The 25,763-nt window shown below is 42.8% G+C and overlaps 2 protein-coding genes across 5 annotated transcripts; one reads left to right on the forward strand and one right to left on the reverse strand.

Moving 5' to 3' along the window:
- Positions 1–35: 35 nt before the first annotated feature.
- Positions 36–2,246, forward strand: cd226 (CD226 molecule). Of its 3 annotated transcripts, none has more exons than XM_088363432.1 (7): positions 36–179; positions 540–878; positions 961–1,335; positions 1,402–1,504; positions 1,573–1,627; positions 1,706–1,729; positions 1,964–2,246. In XM_088363432.1, exons 1-7 carry the CDS (start codon positions 116–118, stop codon positions 2,009–2,011), a joined length of 1,008 nt encoding a protein of 335 aa, XP_088219558.1. In that variant the 5' UTR covers positions 36–115; the 3' UTR covers positions 2,012–2,246. The 3 variants fall into 3 exon arrangements, with proteins under 3 accessions (XP_088219558.1, XP_088219559.1, XP_088219560.1); XM_088363434.1 differs by having other exon boundaries at positions 41–179; positions 596–878; XM_088363433.1 differs by lacking the exon at positions 1,706–1,729.
- Positions 2,116–24,228, reverse strand: dok6 (docking protein 6). 2 transcript variants are annotated; one of them, XM_088363430.1, is made up of 9 exons: positions 24,131–24,226; positions 23,959–23,999; positions 10,163–10,270; positions 8,622–8,736; positions 7,259–7,378; positions 5,810–5,999; positions 5,419–5,557; positions 5,235–5,340; positions 2,116–3,170 (listed from the first exon to the last, which is right to left on the reverse strand). In XM_088363430.1, the coding sequence occupies exons 1-9, from the start codon at positions 24,177–24,179 to the stop codon at positions 2,992–2,994; spliced, it is 1,047 nt and encodes a 348-aa protein (XP_088219556.1). In that variant the 5' UTR covers positions 24,180–24,226; the 3' UTR covers positions 2,116–2,991. The 2 variants fall into 2 exon arrangements, with proteins under 2 accessions (XP_088219556.1, XP_088219557.1); XM_088363431.1 differs by having other exon boundaries at positions 23,959–24,228.
- Positions 24,229–25,763: the final 1,535 nt, after the last annotated feature.

Genomic DNA, 25,763 nt, shown 5'->3' on the forward strand with positions numbered 1-25,763 from the left:
TTTGTGTGTGTGCGCAGTGTGTCTCCGCCACCCCGAGGGAGCAGGAAGTTGCAGCTCGGGTGCCGTTGCCTTTCGTCTCATCAATGCAGCTTTCATTCTCTTCAGCCGGGCCAAGATGGAAGTTGTACAAAAGGAGCGCTGGTACTTCATGGCACTTGTCTTATTCCCTTTTCTTCAAGGTATGGAGCAAAAATATTCAGATTTTTTATTTTATTACAACAATACTTTATTGATTTGAACATAATTTAATTCTGGTGGTTTTCATCCCATTATTGCAAGTCAATAGAAATGGTCGAAATTAATTCTGACAGTTGTCATTGGGCTTCGATCAAACTGTTTCCAACTGCGATTTGTCACTTTTGTTAATTGGGCCACTTGTTTGCGTTCATCCAGGTTTGTCCTTTTCGTTCTTTTTGAGGCGAAAAAAATACACAAAAATCACCATACCATTTATTCACATTATGAACGTATTTGTGGATTTTTAGGCAACCAAGTTTTGACCCTAACTAACTAAAATTGTCATGTTAAACCAAATCAAGGCGCGTGTGCAGATACCGCCCCTCCGGAGATCGAGACGGTCACGATCCATTTGCAGGAGGGGATGATCCTCGACTGCTTGTGCCCCTGGGACGGGAACCTCACCATGGTGTCATGGACCAAAGACCCGGACACCAATTCCATCGCCGTTTTCCACCCGGACTACGGAGTAGCCACGACTTACCATTACCGTGAGCGGATTGAGTTCTTGAGGAGCACGCCTATGGACGGAAGTATCACCATGAAGAACGTCACCCACCAGGACATTGGGCTTTATCACTGTTCTGTCCAGACATTCCCTCAAGGCCCCTGGATCAGAAACATCCAGGTGGAGGATTTAGGTAACTGCAGAAAACATTCCTGACTTGCCCTCACGGAGATAAATTTGAATTTCCCTTCATAAGATTCTTGTTGTGAATGCAGATGGGCCTCTGGTAGAGGATAACGAAAACAACGCCGAGGTCATGGAGGCGGGCCTGCACATGACGGCAGAAACCAGCGGCAACCTGTCGGTGGAGTGCAACCAGCAGCGCAACGGCACCATCGTCCACCAGGCCATGGTGGAGCACATGGCGTTCGGGCAACCCTGGGTCATCATCGGCATATGCAAGCGGGTGGAGGGCGGCGTGCTGAGCGAAGACTACAGCGAGCGCGGTCAGGTCACCTGCCAGCAGAATCTGGATGTCAGTCTGCAACTGACCGCCGTCGCCCAGGAAGATGGTGGATTGTACCGCTGCAGCTTCAGCACCGACACCGGCTTGCAGACCAACACTGTCATGGTTACGGTGTTGCCGTCAGGTAGAAGGTCACACTCCGACTCTTGTTGCCGGGTCGATTTCATGGGGCTCTGTTAACCGTCATTAGATTTCTTCACCCTGTCCGTCTTCATGATGTATCTGTACTTGGCCATTGCAACCGCCGGATTGATTTTACTGACCGTCCTCCTCATCGTCTTGTTGAGGCGTAGGTAAGCGAAAGCATTTCTCGCAAAATGTATTGCATCATACGCTTATCTGAGTCCAATGACCACGACAGGAAGAAGAGCAGACGAGAAGAAAGCAGAGATAAGCTGCACCCGGCTGACCCACATGTAAGACCTCCAAAGCGGACATTTCAACCAGATTGGCTAATTTAATTCAAATCCAAAGATGTATTTATGTCATTTCAGACTCCAGACAGTCAAACCAGTCAGGTACTTATTCATATATACATATATATATTTTTCAAGCGTTAGGGGAAAGGAAAATGAGTGAAGTGGGTAATCAAAGTGCTACCCCTTAAAACTTGTATTTTTATATTAAATAGAATAAAAGAGTAACACCTGCGATAGGTGACAATTCTAGATATGGAGAGGCTATATCAAATTAAATTTAATTGTATACCTTCCAGATAATACACTTAAACTGTATTATTTGTATCTTCCTAGTTTTGGCGGCGGTGGTGGGCGAGGGAGCTTTGCGGACAAGTCTACTAAGATGTGGACCACGTGGAATGACAGAGCCATCTTTCCCCACCCTTCCATCATCAACTCTGTCATTATTAAACTGCACCACGGCACATTCAGTGACTATAAAAAAAGACGAGCGAGACTACTGCTTTATTACCTCTGTCATAAAAAAACCATATTTACATTGAGTGAAAACTGCAACATAATTAAAGTGCTATTGATGTAATCTGACAACACATTTAATAAACAAACATGGTGTCTATAGATTTTCTTAAATAGAACGCACAAAAATAAAGTGACACGTGGAACTTTGAAGTGCTTGTACATTTCTATCCAGTCCTACGGGCTTTGTTTCAACACAAACTAAATAATAACATTCAAATAAATTACCACCAAAGGATATTCAAAATGCTGATATAATGTCATATTTTTCTGGATTTTGCACAAAAGATAAAAATGTGCCAGTGTGTTACAAGCAAGACAGTGCTAACAAGAAGCTTAAAGGAGGTCTCAGTGGGTCTGAAGGCACTTCTTACATGAGGCCAGAAAATGGAAAGATAAACTAAACAATAATACCGTTCATGTGAACTGGGTTGGAACATTTTATCATATATTTTGATTTTACTAGGTTTCACAGCGGAATAACTTTTCATTATTGTGTTGCATTTCTACTTACTATTTGCAATGAGTCTTTCCTGAAGAAAAATACAATCACAATAATAAACAAATACCTAGCAAACAGTGTCAATTAAAATGATCCAGTCGTCTATTATGTATCTTAAATACAGTGTAACGAGACCGCGATGTCAGCTTTAATAAGGTGTTCGATTGGACATTTCAGTGACGTCACACGTTCTTTAACATAAAAAGGTCACATTTATTTAAACAAGTCTGGTGCCATTGAGGCTACGTCTGCTGTCACATTACAAAACAAGGTGGAGCAACTCTTGAAATGACGTCATATACTACATATAGGTTGACATTGCGTTTTACAGTGTCCACTGTTGTCATTGCAGCGGCCTCAAGCTGCAAGTGGCCTCTCGGCCGCTAGAGGACGACAGCGCCTTTTCCTGGCGCCTCCTCCCCTCTTCAACTTTTCCGTCTTCTGCTTTCCTTTCGGGCTCGTTGGACAGAAAGTTTGGGAAAGTTTGAGCTCGAGGGATGAACGTCATCGACATGCTGCTTGCTGCAAGAAAAAGATGAGGCTCCTTAGAAACAGCACAGCAAATGATGGAAACATTTCAAGCACGGATTGATGCAACCACACCTGTGTCATCAGACAGGTGACGATACCAGTGATTATCCATCCATCCATTTTCTGAACCGCTTAGTCCCCACGGGGGTTGCGGGTGTGCTGGAGCCTATCCCAGCCGTCATCGGGCAGTAGGCAAGGGACACCCTGAACTGGTTGCCAGCCAATCGCAGGGCAAACAGAGACGAACAACCATTCACACTCGCACTCACACCTAGGGACAATTTGGAGTGCCCAATAGGCCTACCAAGTATGTTTTTGGGATGTGGGAGGAAACCGGAATGCCCGGAGAAAACCCACGCGGACATGGGGAGAACATGCAAACTCCACACAGGGAGGGCCGGAGGTGGAATCGAACCCGCACCCTCCTAACTGTGAGGCGGACGTGCCACCCAGTGCCACCCAGTGCCCCACCGAGCCGCCCACCAGTGATTATTTCCATGACAAATGTTTATAAATGCCCTGGTCTTCCATTGCATTGCGTACAATTATTTATTTTAAAATTAATTAACTTTACATTTAAAAAAAATATATAAAATAATAAAAATACATTATAGTATAATTAACTGCACAATTTTGCAACAAATACTGCACTAATTGTACTAAGTTCATCTTGTTTTTCCTTTTTTTAATCACTTCACTGGTTTCTTTTATATCAAACAAATTGTTTTAGGTTCATTACCTGACATGTTTCGGCGGTTTCTTCCGCCTTCATCAGCGGAAGAAACCGCCGAAACATGTCAGGTAATGAACCCAAAACAATTTGTTTGATATAAAAGAAACCAGTGAAGTAAATACTGCACTAAAATGCATGACACATTCACTCGTTTTAATTCTTAACCTCATCCATGATACCCATTTGACAATTTGCATAATCAAGCACAACTGTTTGCCCAGCCTGCCCCTTGGAATATATTCAATGACCAACAGAGCAAACAGGAAGTAGTAATCTATATGATCTATTTCTCAATAAAACATTGTTGTTACTGTTCAATGCAAAGCACGTACAGTGCATCCTAATATTGATTGTATATATTTACATACATTGTGTCCTAAAAGTCGCAAAAAACGTTTTCCTTTTAATTGCAGGAGCATTCAGTCAGACATGACGCCATTTCTATTTGACAGCTTTGCAATTTGGAGCAACCTAAAGTCATTACAGGTAAGTCTTTATCATTTTCTGAAGCATTTGCTCAATCAATCAAAAATTCAAACTGCGAAGCATGATGCCAAACCTTTTAAACTATTTTTTAGTGTAGACTTGACATTTTCTCTTTACATTTTTGCAAGATAAATATATTTTAAAAAGTCACATTTTCCTTTCAATGGTTCAGTGAATATCGATTTAAATACAAAACAAGCAATGTGTTGGTAATTGAAATACTAACTTGATGAATACAAATGATGTGAATATAGAAAATTAATTTTCAATGTCTTTAGTTAAAATAATGAAAACATCAACACATATCACAAGTGGATCAAACCTTTTTAGTTATTTCGTTCTGTTTGCTGGTCTCTTTATGACCAGCATCCCTTTCAATTACAAAAAAAAAAATGGGAATAAAATCCCCAGATATTTTCCTTTCGCTATGATCCATGTCGCCGGTGGCAGGCAAGTCTTATCATGCTCCTTTGAGATCGACTTCCTCGCTGTGAAAATCTCCGTTATTAGTCCCGTGTGATCAAACTAAGTGCTCCATTTCAATGCCAAGCACAAGCTAAGAGAAAGCAGGAAATATTTGTATAATGTACTATAATAGACATGTCTTTTTCTTTTTTTTTTCCATTTACTGCATCTCTAACAATGGTGTGTAGTGGTGGGCAGCGTAATTCATTTTTATGCCACTAGATGGCAGAAAGCACCTAACAAGTAGTTCATATGCATTCTTTTACTTATTTTTTTGCTGTGAAATATTTTGGGGAACGTATCTTGTATCTACCTTGGCTAAAAAAATAGCTTACGATGCCAATGCAAGAACTCGATTCAAGCGCGCTCACCTTGGTAACTGAAGAAATCTCCCACGCTGTTCTGCCGCGTGATGTGTTGCCAATAGGCGCTGCGGGGCAGGGAAATGGACTTACTGAGCGTCTCCGACGAGCGCACCTGCAAAGAGACGACGGGCCTCAGATGCTTTTGTACAACTGGGTGAAATATAAAATATGCACCACCGTATGAAATTACCTGGGAGCTTTTCTCCATCTCCTCCATCATTCTCTCATGCTGCTGGGCAATGGCCAGAGTAGCCGAATGAACGCGCTGGTAGATCATTTCCCCCTCTCGTGTCTGGAACGTGAACAAGCCCTCGCCTGTGTCGCACATCCTGCGCGCCGGATCAAACAACGCGCGCAGACACAAAATGGGGAAGTAAAGTAAACACACTTTGACGGCGCTCGCTGTTGGGAGCACACGCTTGACTGCGTGCTGATGTAAGAGCACGCACGCACACGCATGAGTCGACCCAGCGCCCCGAGGCCACTGGGCATATCTGGGAACTTTAGTTTCTGACACTTTCAAAGAACTTTTTGGACTATATTTAAAATACTTAAATGTTCTCAAGAAAATCGTCACGCACCTTCCGGACTCAAACGTGAACCAGGTGGAGTCTCGACCGTATCTGCGGAGCGAACTGAGAGGCCACATGACGAGTTTGAGGCGGGCGTTGTGGATGTCCCACAGGTAGATGTTCTCATGGGTGATCTGCATAGTGCACTCCCCGTAGATGTCCAAGTTTGGGGTGGGCATTAGGTACACATTGAAACGCTCTAAAATTCAATTAGAGGATAAATGCAATTGGTAAAAAAAAAAAAAAAAAAAAAAAAACTCCCTCAAAACATACACAGCTCCCCTCATAGACATCCCACAGCAGCTGAAGAATTTCAATTTTCAGGGCAAATTTACTCTCGCCAAACACCCAGATATTCTCTTCTTCAAAGATTTACTATCAGACGTAAATAATTCAAGTCACAAGAGCTGCATCAAAATGCCTCTGCAGAAACCACAATGGTAAACAGATCACATTTTCATTCATTCCTGAAAAGAAAACAGACGCGTATTTGTAAATATCAAATCCGGCATTAAAGCTAAAAGCTCTTTGGGATGAGGCTTTGTTCCACCCGTGCAAAATGTTAGCATGAGAGCCAGAAGGATTAAGACAGAGTGATGGATTATTTGTCAGAGTGAGTTGTGTGGCACCCCGTGCTCCAATTTAGCTACGAATTTTGGATTACGTCGACACCGAGGACCCCAAATATTTGTATCTAATAGAAAGTACAGCCAAAAAATTTGACTGTCACTATGCTTGCAAATTCAACATTATCCGATTATGAGAAAAATCTTTTTGCAGATTTGGGAGCAAGTTGAGCATGTCCCTGCTCCCTCTTCCACTCCATTTAACCGCCAGAGGCAGCGGGCAGGGGGGTGGGGGAGCTAAATGGGTTCTCACTAATTATACTCAATGACTCCAAAATAAGCCATGTCTCTGCAGTGGATAGAAAATAGCCATGTCATAGCTCGCTGTCTCTTTAGGCTACTCGGATCTAATGATGGCCTTAGCTTGTTAGGGTTTGGGGGGAAGTTAGGGTTTGGGTGCTTACTGCCCTTGCTCACTCCCGGCTATAACTAGAAAGCAGTCAAAAATGCAACCATGTTGGTATTTAGTACACTTCTCATGATTGCCTGTTGCCTTTACTCTCTTTCAAACTGCATTGGCAAGTAAGCTCCATTTCCTGCAAGTGGAATATGTGGGGAGAGCAGCACATTTATTTCACACAGCTTTGGGAGCGTAATGTCATCCATCTCTGTGACAAGCCTCATTACGAGAGAGGCCAGTGATGCACAGCACTTCGAATCAGGGCCTGGAACGGAGCCCTGACCGCCGCCGCCGCCACTGCCTGTGACCTATGCATCCACAGGCGCTCATGTTTCCCATAGTATAACTTTGGAAGTTAAACTAACAGGGCAGGCATTGACAATTGCAGAGTGGCGGCAGCTCCCCTATTCTCTAAGGTAATTGGGCACTCACCGTTCTGCTCTCGCTGCACCCCTGCCGCTAGCAAGTCTGGTTCGCCCAGGCTAATGTCGTTGAGACGGCTACCCAGGCACTCGGCGCTCAGCAGCTTGCACCATTCCTCCGCATCCAGCTCTGCGTTTGACCACACAATAGCAGCATCAAATGAATCATCACTGGACCAATCAATAAGTTATTTCCCAAATTCGATTTGATACAAAATCATCTCCATTCAAAAAGAAGAATATCTGTGAGTGTTTTGGTCGGGAACATCAATTTTCCTTCCTGATGAGTCAGAACAGATCATGTTCTCCTCGGGGAAGAAAAGTAGGAGTTGTTTCGCTTTGCCAGTTCCTTTCTGGGATGCGTAATTGTCGTTGGTGACACACGAAAGCGCAGTGGCGTCATGTTTCCGTGTCTCTTTATTTGTGCGTATTAGTGGCAATAGCTTCCGTTTCATTCACCCCGCAGTCCCTTGCGTTCCGCCTTAGCTTAGCGAGGTGAGCCGATCGTCTGTTGGTGCCTGAAGCGCTTCGTTCACAGACATCAGAGAGCAAAACTACATTTACACACGAGGCTGCTACTTAATGCCTCCCCTGATTCATACTCTCTCTTACCCAGATACTGTGGCCTGTAAATGCCTCATACACTTTTAAGGCCCGAGCGGAATGGAGCTAAACAAACAGAAGCGGTGCTCAGGCTTATGCATGAGAAAAGTACGTTTGGTGTGGCCAAGCTCATAACTCAGATTTGAAAATTGTGAAAAATCAAAACCCTCTCAAATGCTGGCACCGGCAGAGCTACTAGCTGCTAGAGGGACCGCCGCAGGGGCACTGGCCCCCCTCATCTGGAATATGCTTGGACAGCACCACTAGGTGCTTCGGCAAATAATTTGACTATAGGGTATTTTCCTATTGTTCTGGAAATTATTTCCCACATTTTCACAATAGGGAACATATCCTAGGCCCTGCCCCCTCATGGGCCCTTTTAGCAAATAAATGTCTGTCAGTGTTTGTTAAATGTGTAACACCAAGTCTGAAAATCAATGCTACCTCGTCTAGCTTCTTTGCCTCCAAACTATATCCGCTTAAAGCCTCCAATTGCTTGAATATACCCAACGAGGGAATTCCAGGCCTCATGGAGAGACGCTAGCCGCCAGCTAATTAGCAAGCTAACAGGCTTCTGGGGCCCCCCTCTCAGCTGGCGTCCATGTTGTATCATCACTTACTCGCTTGAGAATTTAAATAATCACAGGGTAGATAAATTTTGGGGCTTTTGCATATGAGTCGTAGAAATGGACTCTGTTTACATATACAAGTTAGGGAAATGAATAATCACAATTGTTTCAGTATTCTTGTAACAAAAAAATTCCCCTGACCTGATTCGCAGGCAAACGTTTTGGAAGTGTCGTCACAGAAGATAATGGCCACAGCGTGTCTCTTGGTCTCTCTGGGCATCCTGCTAATGTTCTTGATATTATGGAGCTCAGTGATCTGAAGAGGACAAAATTGGCAGCGGCACATTAACTCGGTTGAACGCTGTTGACGGCGGCGGTGACGCTTCATTGAACCTCTTGTGCCACTGTTGAAAGTGCAATTGTGGTTTCGAGGCTTTTTGCACACAAACAAAGTCTCTCTTTCCAATCCAAGACAAGCTCGTTGCATAGTGGTGAAAGGCCCCATTTGACTACCTGCATCCATTTCAAAGAGTAATAAAATACAGCCCAATCCCTTAAATCAGAAATCAATGCAGAATGGCAAAATTTTATTGAATTGAATATCAGGCTATTTTGTTGGACTTGACTCAGCCTACCCTACATGAGTGTTAACTACCTACGGTGTGTTAACTGCAGGCCTTTTGCTAAGAAGGCTGGGAATGAATTAGCCGGGCTCCAATGTAAAAAGCGGCGAGATTAAAAGCCTGGACTTCAGACAAGATATGCAGACCACACATTCCTACTGATCCCATAAAATCTGAAAAGATACGCTACGATTGTAATTTATTGGAGATTACGAGGGAATAATAAAAATGTGAAAAGATGCAATTTGGGTGTTTTTATCTCCCTACGAGATGGTATCAAAATATTTTATGTGCGTGTAGATACAATGTCGTGTCCTCAGATAAGCAAGCACAAACTCGTGTCAACTGAGGGAATTTCGGAGCTGTGAAATGAATTCCGGCATGCATACACTCTTGTGTTGTGTGCCGCCGTATATGAAAGGAAAATATTTGGTTGCCTTCCCAGCCTCGGGCAAAAATAGGGATGAGTCCTATTTCACATCCCAGCCGCCTTTTTCTTTTATTTACACCGAAAAATATTGACTTTAATCTTATATTAGCACCAATATGTTTTCCCTCCGCCGCTTCGATTACAACACATAATTGTCAGAAAGACTAGAGAGGCACAAAAACTCCCAAATGTCCTTTTGGCTAAATATATCCTGGATTTCTGTTTTTTGTGTGTCGCGACTCAGGCAAAAAAAAAGAGACGGCGAATCCTCTTTGTGTTGAGTGTGTAACGGGCGGGTGCAGCCTATTCTCTCCCAAATCACAGCGGCGTCCAATGAAGCCCTCAGACGGGACCTTTCTTGATCTTCGCAGCGACGCATTACCAAGTGCACTGGTGCATGTGTGTGCCCATCGCTCACTTCGGCATCGCTTGTATGAGAAGCCCCGTGGAGCGGCGGCGTCTGGTTTGTGTGTAAGCGCACGGGACGGCCCATGTGACAATATGATGCGGTGGACGGCGAACGCGCATCGTTATCGCTACTAAATCATGCTTTGTGGGGGACCAAAGACACCAGCAGTCAGTTTGAGATGTCTTACTGATTCCGGTTCTTATAAATCAAATTTAACTGATGATTATTTTGATATATATTGGGGCTCCCGGTCCAATATGGCGGACTCGTTTTTTTTTACCTTGTTGAAACTCCTAAAATAAGCGGCCTTCTCATCTGGATACTTCTCCAAGCGTCGTGGTCCTTTACTGGACGCCTTTTTCAATACCAGCCAACATCTTCGGAAGATCTGCCAACAGAGAGAGGTTGGAGTTAACTTCCTGAAATCAAGCCAAATGCTTTTATCATATGGATACTTGGATGAAATTGTGTGCAATTGTGTGTGGTCTAACACAAGGAATGGAACTTGGTGATGTATACTTACCTCAGTATGTTACCTCAGTTTCCTTTGTTTGTTTTGTTTAAATTATTTTTTTAAATCTATATTTATGAATAAAATTGGCCACAAGATTGATTCATTCATTTGAAAATAATACGACTCATTGAGTTTACTCGCTTAAATTCCACTTTTAATAAGGAATTCATGAATGGATCTAATGTGTTTCGCTGCGTCAAGATCTTCTGAACTAGAGACTTATGGAAGTTATGCTTCATTTCATAACGCAGTGGTCTAAGTATCGCGCAAAGCACATTACGTGTGCACAGTCACAGTAGGCCTGCAGATTATCGTACAGCGTATCGATTACCGATCAGTCTGCCCACTCGCCGAAGTTGAGACAAATACCGAGCACAGAGTTTCTTGGGCTTCAAGGTCGAACATACAGCTAAGCACGAGCAGATATGTTTCTCTCCATCTTCCACTTGAATTTTTTTAAACTCATTCGCTACCACTGATGGCTAATGACGTCAAAATTGCATTTTTTTAACCGGGATGGTAGCGAACGCATATAGAGATCCAACAGTGGAGTAGAGTGAGCGATGGAAAATGGAGTCCATGGTAGTTTTCAACGTTGAAGAACATGATCCTTGTATATCCTGCTGGAGACAGCTGCTGTCACTCTACCAGATGTATGATTGCCTTGGGCCATGCGGTTGAGTTGGGAAACCGTTGACGCACAATTAATTTGTTTACTCTGCCGCAGTACTTCATAAAAGGCCTGCCGAGTTCAAATCGGTACTTTAATAGTAATTGACTGGAGTGGATCCCTGGGTCCTTATCGGTCTGTCTTGATGGGCCTCCATTCTAGTTAAGTGTTGCCCAAGCCCATTATCAACAGCGGACAACAGAAAAACACTCTGTAATGCACTCAGTCCCTGCGTAGCCTATAAAATTCTTTCAATCGGCGAGGAAACAAAAAAACATTTCAAATCTTCATCCCTGACTCCTACCACCAAAAAAAACAAACTTTTTAGAGAAATCCGAGAAGAATATTGGCACTGACAATGAACAATAACTCGTGTGTGCTTTTTATAAGCAGTAAACGCAATCCCACGCGGCTCCTCGGAGCTGGAATCAGAGGAGCCCAGTGTGCCTCGCAAAGTAATTCGCCCTAGGAGCACCGAGATTAAGTAATTATGCCGGCACAAAAGGAAGCTCAATAAAATAGCTTGTGCATAATAGGAACCGGGGGGTATGAATGGTGTGTCTTGAATTTTCTCTGTTCTACAGTTGTCAATGCTTTGTCAAGGCAGAGCTACTCTCAGACTGCCGCCGCCGCCAATTCAGACACTCTTACACTGATTGTAATTACAGAGATGTGAATGAGGCTCTGCCACTTTGATGTGACTCATTTAATGCCAGAACATTGTTGGGCATACTGAAAAAACAATTCACACACACAAAAAAAACAAAGTCATGATAGAAGAACAGGAATGCTCAAAATAAAACGCTCCCGACTCACAAAAATTCGTCTTGACAAATAGGCGCAAAAATTGAGATGATAATTTCAGTGAACGGCAAAAATCAGGAGGATCATCATCAGAGAGTCAAAACCATCAACAATAATGAGCAGATTTACATTGTGAGCAATGGGATGTACCCACACAACAGTGGAATACAAATTGAGTCATTAAAATTTAACACTTCATTATCACAATATTGGAATGATTTATTAAAGAAATATTTTTTCAACATTCCAGTTTAATGACTTTCGTTGTATGGAAGAAGCCAGATTAAAAACCCTTTTTTTTTGTGGAGGGGGGTTAAAAAAAACAACTTTTTTTATTCATATCAGGCAGAAAAATATAAATCCACGTCAGGTGACTTCACAAAAAAACACCATTTAAATCGAAGAAAGTTGGCGTTTTGAAAGATTGGATACATTATGATGAAAAGCATGTGTTGTATAAATAGTAAGAGAGTCATTTTGCAGCTCCGAGCCGCATCTGCGGATCATTTTTCACTGTTGGAAAAACAACAACATCAGCACGCTGAGTTTGCCAGCGTGTAAAATGGGCATCAGTGAAAGTAGCCAGCTGCACAGAACCTTTCAAGGGCAATCTTTTTACTTTCAGGGCAGCTCCATCTTGAAGTAAACACCTTGGGAAAGTACGACAGGTTCACAAAAACCAGGTCGACCATTGTGCTTCAGTTCTTTCAACAATCAATTTTGCGGGATCCATACGATTCTTGCTTCTCCTACGTTTGGAACAACGTTGCCTATCGCTGATGGTAATTGCAGCGGTAGATCATGGAAATCTTAATTTAGCCCCCCCTATAGACTAAATCGTATTATCGGAATCTAGCACATGGAAGAGGGCGTGGCTTGTCTAATTTAAAAGCCGTTTGGTGCCTTTAATTATCTTTTAAGTAGTCTCAAAAGCGCAAAGTCTCATTCACTTGTGCAATTATTGGGAAACCGTCTCTTTATGGTCGGTATTCATCCCAAACAGACAAATCACTCATCATTTGGACCATGTGAGGAGCTGTCGAAAGAGATGAAAATGATTTCCAATGACAGCCCTCTTCAAGTGAATGACTAATCACACCGCAGAATAAATATAGCGCTCTATCGGACTCTCCAGTGTACGAGTGAATATTGAAACGCAAATGGGCCTGCCGCCTCTTCTTTGGCTCGTTCAAAGAAAATCGGACAAATGTGGGAAGGGCTTTTACCCTCCTGATGATTTTCCTGCGCCCCGCAAAGTATAATTTCAAGATGATTGCCACCGCACTCAGTGAAAATACCTTACACAAGAGCACTTTAATCATAGTCTGTAAGTCTTAGGCATGATGGAGACCAACTCATTAGCATGTTGACTACGGAGATTTTTTTTTTTTTAACTTCAGTCGTTTCGATAGAATTGGAAAATCGTAAATAAGTGAAGGTTTGTGTCCCTCGATATAATGAATGCTGCATGTCAAATGTTTGGACATCCCGTAATTTTGTAATTCGTCCTCGACTACAGCTGTTGGCAGCATGGCGAGCCAGCCGTGCTCCAGTCAATCATAGATTAGTTTATCTGGGCCATTCCAAATCCTCGTGTGTGTGTGCGTGTGTGTGTCTGTGTGTGTGTGTGTTTGTAATGCGGTGCTACCTCAGCAGCAAGTAATCATTGCCCCCCCCCCCCTCCCCCATTCCTTCCTGAAGACACATACAACCCCACCCCTCTTTCCAGCCAAATATAATTTCAAAATCCTTATTTCATTTGTTAAGGCCTTGGTGTGACTATGGGACACAAGTCAAAGGCAAACTAAGGTTCCCTGTCATAATATGGTGACAGAATAATGAAGGAAAAAGGTCTAGTATGACAAGGACTACAAGGGCAGACTTCTTTTTTTTTTTTTCCAACCACGAGACAGGTCATCAATTCAGCAAAAAAAAATTTAAAAAAAAGGCTAGAAGAGGACATGAAAGAAATATGACCAAGAGGAAACAAAGATTGGTTGAAAGATAATTGCCAACCAGTGAATCTCCAAATCGTTGTCCTACGTTAATGTGACCTAGAGAGCCACAATGAGGATATTATTGAAAAATGGGCCAGGTTCAAATGAAGCGAAATTATTCATTCAAAAGAAAACGGTGCACAAGTGCAGAGTGCAGCTTTTTAGTGTCGGAATTCCAATTGACCGTATCTCCATATGTCAATTCATAATGGATGAATGAATAGCCGGAGCATTTCGGACAAGGCTGGATTCAACGTTTTTGTCGACTACTTCTCGTGGTACATTTAAAAAAAATAAAATAAATGATATCCTCAAATGACAACTCACTTACTAATATAGATTTATATCAAATACAAGTTGACTTCTCCATGGCAGTTCTAGATATTCTCGTGAACAAGATATAATTTATTGGATTCATTTATTGGATTATTATGTTGGTGTTGACACAAGTTATTCATTATTGATTACAGCCCAGCTACCATCGACATTTTTTTTTTTTTTTTTGCTTACATTTACAAGAGGCCACTGTGTGCTCGCATGCATGTATAAAACATTATTACAGAGGAATAATTTCCCTTTAAGTCATCGCCATGACAACCGGCTGCTCTTTCGCCATCCCTCATCCAAACCTTTTTATGCAGTACTGCTTTCGCTGCAATCCTCCCCACACACAAACAAGCAAACACGCAGCAATTTCCATTTAATCCGTGCACAAGTCTGACAATGACACGCAGACGAAGACGGATTTGAGAGAGCAACAATTCGGTGTGATTTTCTTAAAAGGGACTCGGATGAGCAGTCCGACGAAACATTTGACTGAACCCAATGCATAAAAGATGGAATCGTTGCTAAAAAGCGCAAAACATCTTTTTACGTTTGGAAGCGGCAAGGGCAAAGGCTTATTCATTAGGGTGTTACTCCCATCGGCAGGCCAGATTTGTATTTCAAGCAACAAGTGAGCAAATCCAGTGCAGCCATCACAAAACATGGTGCAAATCACATTAGTGGGCATTTTAGCATATCACGTCGTAGCCTTTCTTGCTAACCATGAGGTGACGTGTAGCGTGATTAGCATTAGCCGACCACTTGATTATCATATAAATCAAGTTTTTGACGCTCCACAAAATATGTAGCGGGACATGACGAAGCCCCTTTTTTTTACCGAGCCGTTTAGTACTGAACATTTGCAGCGCAATCTCTTTCGCTGTGAAGGGTACGAAAAAAGTCCATCTGTGAGAGATGATCAGAAAGCTTCAGATTAGCATAAACTCCCAATTTACAAATAAGCATATTATGACCTTTTCATATCGCCCACCAACTTTTCCCACTGACCTTCTGTTTTCAATTGTTTACGACTCTCACGAGCCATTTTTTCCCCCTCCTTCATGACCTTTGAATGATCCGCTGGCAGCGCCACAGCCAACGCCACAATTGTGCGCTCCATTTCCCCTGGCAAGACCTTGCTCAAAATTCCCCCCCCCGAACCATCATCCCTTTGCAGAAATATCAAAAAGCTGTCACCTCGGCTGACACTACACTCAAGGTCATTTCTGCTCATTAAGACGCCGCCGTAGGAACAAACCGAGAAGGCGGTCAGCTGCAAAGTTAATACCATACGCCCGAGCAGACGGAGAAACTGTCACCTCCTTACTATTAAAAGATCTCCCATGAGAAAGAAAGAGGGAGGAAGGGAAGCAGCTGTGAACTAAACTCCAAACAAAACAAAACAAAACAAAACAAAACAAAACAAAACAAAACAAAACAAAACAAAACAAAACAAAACAAAACAAAACAAAACAAAACAAAACAAAGCTCCCACGTGGACAGGTGACTTTCACCGACACAAACTCGAGCTCCGGGTATTGCCAGCACAACCTAACATAAAAATAAACACTTTGGATAAATTTATCTGACACAACAAGAATATTTACTTTCATGTAAAGCAGCTCAGCTTTTCTATTTACAGTATTTGCCTGCGACTTGTTTCGTGGATTGAAGGCAGGGAGACAGAGGTAAACTGAGGTTATATTTGGCTACGCATGAATATGCTTGGGAAGCAGGTTGATGAAAGGTAACACCAGGAGTGGATCTCAATATATAGTCCAAAGGTGATTTAAAAATAAGGGGAAGGCGGGTATTTTGGTTCTTATGCACCATCAACAAATGTCATGCAGTTCATTAGATGATGGACTCCAATAGTGTACAAAAGGAAAAGAAAGCAAACATGCAAACATGCACTGACACACAAACGCCAACATGAGCTAAACCGCAAAGTAAATCTCGGGGGACTGGCGTGTTGATTGAGTGGCGGATGGCCAGCAAAGGAGGAAGTGTTAATAGAAGCGTGTTAGATTCTTCTCTGCCCTGGTCGTTTATAGTTTAGCTGCTCGATGCTCGAAAGAGAACGGTGAAAATATGTAAAAGTCGTAATCACTCAGCTTATATGATTCATCATTCATTAAACTCCTGAGTGACTGTTACTGAGCCAAGAACTATTAAGAAGACGTAGAGGGAGGAAATGTAATCAAAAAGAAATGCACTCTCCTTTCGGATGACATGCTCATCAAGTGTGTTCACAGATGAAATGCTCCTTGGATATTTTATGGCAAACCATTTGAAGCATCCATCTTTAATCATATGGAGTCCCCCAGGGCTCCGTTCTAGGTCCACTGTTATTTCATTTCTTCCACTAAATTTGTCCAAACCTACTTTCAAATGAACACTTTAGGGCTCGGGGATATGATTAGATTTGTCAGCCTACGCCCTGCCAACAGCGTGAAAACAATGCCAGACACACAATGGCTGTAATATCATTTAATATCACAACTTTTTCCCACTGCAATCTGCAGCCGAGAAATTCCTAGATCGAGGTAGGGAGTGTTAAGTTTTAAAATACAGTGGAGCCTTGGTTTTCGAACGTCCTATTTCTCGAACAAATCGGTATTCGAACAAAAAATCCGAGATTTTTTTGGTTTGGATGTCGGACGAAATTCGGTTGTCGAACCTCGCGAGATGAGCCGAGAGGACCCGCATGCCAACTGACTCCGTTCGTTATTACATTCTCGTTACTCTGAGGATTGCATCAAGTCTAATCATGCCTCCTGTCACGTGCTGGTGCCACCTGCGACGGGACCACGCCCCCCCCTGTCAGTGGAATCACAGTCACCTGTCACGGGTTCATGGACAGCGCTATATCAGCGCCGCCAGCGCAGAACTGAGTGCCAGTCTGTCCCTTGATGCTGCTTCGCTCATCAGTCCCGGAGAAACTTGACTCGCTTGACTATTCGAAACCCCCGCAGAACCGTTTGTCCTCTCCAGCCCGATCGCCGCTCCAGCGCCGGCTGCTCCCATCATCCCCTTCCAATAAAGTCCGTCGTCACGCACTTGGCTGTACTGTCCGATCCTTAACACCTCCAAAGGAAGCACGTGGGAGCAGTAAAGCCATCCTAAAACACAAAGACGCTCCTAAAGCAATGCCCGGCGCGCTGCGGTTACGCGATTGGTCCAAATTAAGCTCCCCGCGCACTGAGGTCCATTTAAATTTTGGAAAGTACATTAGGACTTTAAAAATATTTTCTAAATTTTAGCGACCGCTCTATCACAATAATGCGACCAGCGCGGTGCAGTTGCGCGGTCGGCGCCGCGCAGCGGTTGCGCGTTCGGCGGTGCGCTGCAGTTGCGCGATCGGACAAAATTAAGCTCCCTACGCACTGATGTCCACTTAAATTTTGGAAAGTACAGCAGGACTTTAAACATATTTTCTAAATTTCAGCGATGGCTCTGTCACAGTAATGCGACCTGCGCGGTGCAGTTGCACGGTCGGCGACGCGCTACGGTTACGCGTTCGGCGGTGCGCTGCAGTTGCGCAATTGGACAAAAATGCACAAATGAAAAAATGCTTTAAAAAGGTGTTGTTTTTGGGGGGCTTGAAAACGGATGATTGTTTTTCCATTATTTGTAATGGGAAAATATTATTCGGAATTCGAACGATTCACTTCTCGAACACCCTTCTGGAACGGATTGTGTTCGAGAACCGAGGCTCCACTGTACAGTTTTCCGTGTGAAAGATTAGTTTTGAGGCGTCCCTGTGGCACTTCTCCAATAGGATTAACGCACATATCACTTCACAGAGCAGCTCATTGAAAAACATTACAACAAAACTGTTATGGATGGCAGTGACGAGCTGGTGCGATGCGCTTGCGAGGGGATTCAAACCTGGGAGATAGAAAAAGCATGATAGAGGAGACGGCAAAAGCATGCCTGAAAGCTAAATCCAGTCCAGTTATTTCCAGAACATGACAAATGCTGGCAAACAAACACCATTTGTTCCAATCAACCGAGGTTTTCAATTACAAAAGCAACACCGCAGCTGGATGGATTTATTCTCTGTGAAGAATAACAAAAAAATCCTTGTTAATGGTGGAGTGCTCTGTGCTGGCAAGAAACGTCTCTGCCATGTCCCACGTTAGACGCATTATCCTCTATTTCTTTGCCCTTTGTGTTTGGCGTGCCAACAAAGGGGGCTGGGGGGGCATACACACACGGTGGTGACACTATGCACTGTCCATGTCCAGGCCACAGTTCGTTGAGCACGAATGGCCACTTGTTAGGCCAAAACAGTTGAGTGCAACAAAAGAGTGATAAAAGAGCTGATAGCTACTAATACAGAGAGCGCGATAGTAATGAAGCAACAAGGGGAACGGACGCACAGGAAAAAAAAAAGCACTTCAAAAATAATAACAGCCATGTTTTTATCAGCCACACAGTCGTATAAGCTCTGATGTGAGTCATAAAAAATAATAATGTGGTTTTGTTTGCACACAAAAAATGAATATCTGCAAGTGACAAGCACGCCCGGACTGACTTTTTTTCCCTCTCTCTCTCTCTCTCTCTCTCTCTCTCTCTCTCTCTCTCTCTCTCTCTCTCTCTCTCTCTCTCTCTCTCTCTCTCTCTCTCGCTCTCGCTCTCGCTCTCTCTCTCTCGCTCTCTCTCTCTCTCTCTCTCTCTCTCTCTCTCTCTCTCTCTCTCTCTCTCTCTCTCTCTCTCTCTCTCTTTAAGTCTGATCAGAGGGATAGGCCAGGCCACTCAGGCCAGGAGCATGTGACGAGGGAGAGACGATTGGTTTATATCAATTAACACCCGCCTCCACAGTCCATATCAACCACACAGAGCGCGTGTGGAGGACGGGGTGTGTTACTATGTCAGGTGCCGTCTGCCTTAGCTAGCGAGCGGTGAGGATAATGGACTTCGAACGTGGTAAAATAAAGAGGAAAGGCGGTGCGGAGGGGGACAAAAAAAGAAAGGCGCTGGAGGAGGACGCGGCCAAATGCAGAAAAGTTACGGATTTGTTCAGCCCCCCCCCCCCCCCCACACACACACACACACTCAAAAATTGTGTGTGCCCGTGCGTGCATGCATGCCAGTTTGCATGTGTTGTGTGCATACGTGCCGCAGCAATAAGGCTGTCCCTCTGCTGATTTATTTTTGATTTAATTCTAGTTGATTTTGTAAGTTGAAAAGTCATTTGTTATTCTTTCTTACTTGCACATTCCTCTAAACTTTGTAACTGGCCCTGGCTAAATTAATATTAAAATATATGTATATGTTTCCTATGCAAAGGTGGAAATATTGCCAGTTTTGGTGCCTCAGACAGGCCCAGAACTAGATCAGAGCAGCTGACAGGTAAAGAACAGACAGTCATCTATCAATGCATGGGATTGAATAGACTATCACTATGCATGAAACATTTTGGAAAAAAAGCATATATTTACCCATATCATTCTTTTGATATTGATTAAATGTGTTCTTGTCGATAATATAATTATTATGCTGGTTGATTCTCACACTCCCAGCAGATGCAGAGTATACTAGCAAGACAAGTCCAGGGAGCAGTGCAAGGGAAAGGCCAACTCAGGACAGAGACAGACAGTCAGACTCAGAGAGACCTTTTGATTATTTTGCTTGCCCTCATTCTAGAGATTTTGATTTGTTTTTCCGGTACCACCTACAACCAAACCCAAAGAATGATTGTATGCGCACAAATGCGTTTTGCTTGTGCCCATGAATTAAGTGTGGGTGTGAACATGCACGTATGGGCAAGGGTAGGGTGGGTGGCTTGGTTACATAACTGACTCCTGGCCTGAAAAAATCTCCCAGTCCGGCCCTGATGACTAGGTATACTATAAAATGTATAGTGGCCCAAAAGGGACAAAATTTGCCTTATTTGTGCTTATTAATGATGAGATGTCATGAATTTGCATTTCTTGGTATGCTCAGTGGGAGTGAGGAATTGTGTGGGAGAAATAAGTGCAATGTGATGCAGATGTAAACGATGATAAATCCATTAATAATCAATTCAATTTTAATTTTCAAACCTATCTTCCTTTAGTTGTCTTTGTGAAATATGAAAACTGTCTTATGGGCTAATCATCTGTAATGTTGAAACGTGATTAAAAAAAAAAAAACCGTGTTGCCACTGTAAACCAGATTGGACCAAATTGCGAGGAGATATTCAACAGATGACCTTTTTGCATTCCAGCCCGATGAAGCTAAACTCAGCAAACGAGTACCTGGACTGCAAGTCAAACGACTCAAAGGTCATCGGCGCGTTTGCAACGCTGATAGCATCACCTGTTTGCGAGTTCTGTTGTGTCATTGCCAAATTAAATGTTTAGTGGGGTGGGTGGGTGAGTGTTTTGGGGGGGGTCCCATTTACTTGTTTTTGTATCTGGTGGCCAAGATATGTAGCAAAGGAAAAAGTACACACTACAGAGCCAGGCGATTAAGATTAATTGAGAATCTATACACTGTCTTCTAGCAGTAGGTTGTTTTCTTGTTTGCTGGATGCATGCGTGTGCCAATTCTTCACTGTTGAGCCGTGCCAAATTGCCTCTGTGTGTGTGTGTGTATGTGGGTGGGTGTGCAGTGTATCAGGGGAGGAGGGAGACCGTCGGGGTTATGGAAGGTGCAGTGTGAGGTGATGAATAGGATGCTTTTGTGCTGTCTGTAAAGCAGTGAAGGACAGAAAGGTGAGGAGGGAGATAAAGGGGAAGAAAAGAGCAGGACAGATAAAATAGCAGAGATCAGAGGCTGTGAAAAGTGGGGTGTACGGCGGGTGAGATGGGGAGGGAGGGGGAGGAAGAACCAGCATGTGTGAGACCGACTGTGCGTTGGAGAACACTGCACTATTGTCTGCTCCGCTCGCTAAGAGACAAAGAATGTCGCCAATCAAGTTGGTGAAAAGAAATGGCGGGCGGAATACGGCGCTGACCTCGTGACCTCCACCTTCACACGTGAGCCAATCAATAAGCTCAGCCAAAACTGCTGCTGTGGCAACTTCCCTGCCCGCGCAAATTTGTAGCGTGAAACTCGAGCAAAGTCATGGAACTCAAGTGGAATTTGTAAAAAATTCATTCTCATCCTTTTATTCAAAACTGGACATTAATTTATTATTTTCATCATTTCAGTCTGTCCAAATGCAAAGTTTGTCTCATTCACGAAAATTTTGTAAAAAAAAATGGTTACAATTTTCCTTAAAAATGCAAAGCATGAAAATCGTCTTTTTTCTAAGGCTGCAAATCTCATTTGCGTTCCAAATTGCAGCCTTAACAAGCTAGCGCCGCCGCAGAGCCTTAATCACTGCTCGTAGGCCGTAGATGGATGGATGCAACTGCATCATGCAACAAAACAGCTGCCTGGATAAATAAAAGAATAAATACAGGGCGGGAAAAACGACTCGTCATCAGGAGAGAATTCCCAAGTTGGCGGAAAAAGTAGCAGAAAGTCGAGCGTTGCAATCTCAGCAGCAGCGGTGGGGACTGATTAAGAATCAAGTGCATTTTTATGCTCATGCTAATTAAAGATTTATCAAGATTAATTAAGCCATCATGGCAACGGTGATGGAGATGTCGGCATGCCTGACACATTTTCATTTCACGTGGCCGTGCACGACTTTGCTCTGCAAATAGCTGACGTGAATGCAATGTCGCAACTTTGAAAGGCGATATGCTAATGATCCCATGTATTTTCATTCATCGTCGTGACACCTCATGGGTTGTTTCTGATGAGAGAATAAATAAATAAATAAAATTTGAACACATTTTGAATGGCACAGCATTACATTAGAGAGCAGGTGGGAGGATAAGATGGTCAACTGCCTTGAAATGTGATATTTAAGAGACCTTTAAAACGAAAACACCCGGGACCTTTCTGGGATTTTATTCTCATTTTCTCCAAACGTGGTGAGGAATATTTACAATTTGCCCAAAATAGGAAATCAAATTTTTTTGCAATGTTTCAATAATAAATGTATAAATACGTAAATAATATACAAATACATGACTCATTATTGTTCAACAATCTAGGAAGAAATATTCATTTTTATTTTGTTTATTAATTTAGCTGTCTGCTTTCAATCCACATGTGTATTATTGTCACAGACAAACATATTCAGAAAATAATCAATTAATTGAAAACGATCAAAATTAATCGATTAATATTTGATTAGTAAATTAATCAATTTTTAACTATTTTAGAGCCATTTTTTTAAGCTTAAAATTGTCCAAACCCTCTGTTAACCCCTCAACAAAATGATTTTGCAGGATCTCCGTCAACAAAATAATTTTGCAGGATCTCTGTGTAAAATAGCATTCCCATGTAAATATGCCAGGGGTCCTCCGAGGCCATCTCAACAAAGCTTCATCTCCATCGTGCTACACGCTAAGCAGCCAAGAGAGTGGGAAGCATGGTGGCGTCCTCACCTGCTCCCTCCGAATGCATTCAGCATCGCCCATGCAAAAAAAAAAAATCCCCCAAAACTTTATACGCACCAATTTGCATGTTAACAGCCAATGCCGTCTGCTCCTAAACAGCTCTGCATTCACTCCATGCAGAAAAAGGTTCAAACTATCCCCGTGGCATCAAAGCCTGAGAAGGAGGGATGAAGCTGTGTGCTTCCATCATCACACCTCAACAGAGGGAAGGTGCACCTCTTTGTTATCATAATGAGCAAAAGCAGATGGCTCCACGCAAGGCCCACAATATGGCCGCTCTAATCCAATAGCTTGTCATTCATTTTCATTGATGTAATCAAACCATTGGAGTCCATCATATCTACTTTGCTAATCCATGGATGGATGGAGCTTTATGGTGACAATGAAGACGGGTGATTACGACCTTAGACCTCGCTAATGAGACCTGTAGCCCATGGTGCAAAATGGAACATGAGCAGACTTTAAATGTTACGCTTATTAGCAAGCGCAGGAGGTTGTCTGGCCATGCGGGGAAATACTGTAGCTGCCTTCACAAAGACAATATTGAGGGACTAATAAACAAGATGCAGAATTTGTAATATTTTATACTGTAGTGTTAATTCTCCCATTCACACCTCGAAGCAATTTATTTAATATGGATTAAAAAAAAAAAAAAAAAGGATGGAGCTGGAGTTTTTGTGAAAAACAACAGATTCGAACCTTATACACGAGAACGTTGAGACGGACGTATTAAACACGAGACCACCGTGCTGCCATTCAAACACATTGAGACTTCTGGACTTGATTTTAATTGCCCTTTACTTGTACGAGCTGAATATACAAAACTTCCACTTTAAAATGCAACAGCGATAATATCATATTTTATGGCTGAAAATTTAGTCAGGCTCGCCATTTATATCTACAAACAAATAAAACCTCAGAGGAAGTGTGGAGGAAAAAAAGAATCCTAAAAACATCAACATGCTCTTAATTGTTGGCAAGATCATTTTTTAATGCAGTGTGGCCCGTCGAAGACTCAAACTGAAATGGCCCCTGACAGGGAAAACTGATATATACTTTATAAGATCTTCTAAAATATCCTCATACCTGACACATGCAATCGGTAAACTTCCTGAATTGTAAAATTTCCGCTGTCGACATTCTACAGTTAATCATCCTAAATAAGGGATATTTGCTCCAATCTCCTCTAGAAGACCTCACAGCAGGAAGCCCTCCAGAGGAGCAATTAGAGCCCAATTTCCAATCCAGATGCCCCTGATGCTTGAGCACATCTTCATCCTCCTCCTCCTCCTCCTGTTCAGCAAGTGCAACAGTACTCACCCCCAGTTTCTTACTCCGTATCCTCACGTATCCCTGTTTGACTATGTCGTTGAAGTTGGAAGCCATGGTGGAGGGATTCCCAGCGCATGTGAGTAGGAAGGGTGGGAAAAAAAATGAAAGAAAGAAACCTTTGTCTTTTTGTCGCTTGCTTGCGTGATGCCAAATGTCTCACTCGAGGTTCGGTCCGTGAAACATCCGGTAGGAGGAGAAGCGAGCAGCATGCAACCTGCTCCCGTGTCAGCGCTTTCACGCTGTCCGGCTTCAGCGGTGCTGTCCATTTGGGGAGGGGAGGGAGGAGAGAGAGATGGGGAGAGGTTGAGAAGGAGGGAGGGAGGGAGTGAGTGAGGCAGGGAGATACCATTTGTCAGCTGATTCATTCGAGCAGGGGCGCCCGTGTGAACACTGGACTGCACCATCTGGGACACAGAAGTGGATGGGGGGAGGGGGGCAACAGTTTAATTGTGTAATTAATTTATTTCTATTCTATCTAATCATTCTAATGTTTACGAAGTATACGAAAAAACATTATATATTGTTATATATTAATACATTGTATGTTGCATATATTGTACATTATATTTTGTATTCCATTTATATATCTATCTATCTATCCATCTATCCATCTCTCTCTCTCTCTCCATATATATATATATATCCATCCATCCATCCATTTTCTGAACCACTTAGTCCCCACGGGGGTCGCGGGCGTGCTGGAGCCTATCCCAGCCGTCATCGGGCAGTAGGCGGGGGACACCCTGAACTGGTTGCCAGACAATCGCAGGGCACACAGAGACAGACAACCAATCGCACTCACACCTAGGGACAATTTGGAGTCTTCAATCGGCCTACCAAGCATGTTTTTGGAATGTGGGAGGAAACCGGAGTGCCCGGAGAAAGCCCACGCGGGCCCGGGGAGAACATGCAAACTCCACACAGGGAGGGCCGGAGGTGGAATCGAACCCGCACCCTCCTAACTGTGAGGCGGACGTGCTACCCAGTGCGACACCGAGCCGCCGTATATATATATATATATGTATATATGTATATATGTATATATATATATATATATATATATATATATATATATATATATATATATATATATATATATATATATATATATATATATATATATATATCGTAATTTCCGGACTATAAACTGCGACTTTTTTCCAAAATTTTTAACGCTGCGGCTTATAGTCAGGTGCGGCTTATATAAGATTTTTTTTTGTGATTTTTGTGATGACTTGATCACTTTTATACACTCATAAAAAGGCTGTGGACCACTGTTGTGCAGTATCTTGAAGAAAAAAACAACAACAAAAATACTATTTTGAAACACTACTATGACTGCTGCTTATTCTGGCTGTCTTGCTTGTGACTATTATGAGCTTTAGTAGGAATGCACGCTAGGTGACCTGCGTCAAAGGTCTCTAAACCAGGGGTGTCAAACTCATTTCTTTCGCGGGCTACATTGTAGTCATAGCTTCTTTCGGAGGGCCATTATGACTGTCAACCCAAATAAATGTATGAGCACCTCATATTATATACAGCAAAAGCTACAAAACAAACTGACAAATAACTCGTTTTCAAATCAGACAAGTAAAAACTGGTCAAATATTTAAAAAAAAAGATATTATTAAAAGTGAAGACAATTTGCAATTCTAGTAATGACACCTGAATTTAATGCACAATATGTCTTTGCCAGCCACATAAAATGATGCAGGCCGTATCTGGCCCCCAACCAGTTCAATTCAAACCTTGTCTGTGGTCATTTATTTTACTTATTCTAGTGAAAGAATGGG

Source organism: Syngnathus floridae, chromosome 20 (assembly GCF_059516105.1).
Source record: "Syngnathus floridae isolate MCC-2025c chromosome 20, RoL_Sflo_1.0, whole genome shotgun sequence".
NCBI lineage: Eukaryota > Metazoa > Chordata > Actinopteri > Syngnathiformes > Syngnathidae > Syngnathus > Syngnathus floridae.

Excerpts from the sequence above, each read along its gene's own strand:
- cd226 (XM_088363432.1), top strand. The coding sequence starts at position 116 with ATGGAAGTTGTACAAAAGGAGCGCTGGTACTTCATGGCACTTGTCTTA. Across the intron at positions 1,336-1,401 it reads GGTTACGGTGTTGCCGTCAG|ATTTCTTCACCCTGTCCGTC; the intron begins GTAGAAGGTCAC and ends AACCGTCATTAG. Across the intron at positions 1,730-1,963 it reads CAGACAGTCAAACCAGTCAG|TTTTGGCGGCGGTGGTGGGC; the intron begins GTACTTATTCAT and ends GTATCTTCCTAG.
- dok6 (XM_088363430.1), bottom strand. The coding sequence starts at position 24,179 with ATGCTGCTCGCTTCTCCTCCTACCGGATGTTTCACGGACCGAACCTCG. Across the intron at positions 6,000-7,258 it reads GGTGCAGCGAGAGCAGAACG|AGCGTTTCAATGTGTACCTA; the intron begins GTGAGTGCCCAA and ends ATTGAATTTTAG. Across the intron at positions 3,171-5,234 it reads AGATTTCTTCAGTTACCAAG|CAAGCAGCATGTCGATGACG; the intron begins GTGAGCGCGCTT and ends TTTTTCTTGCAG.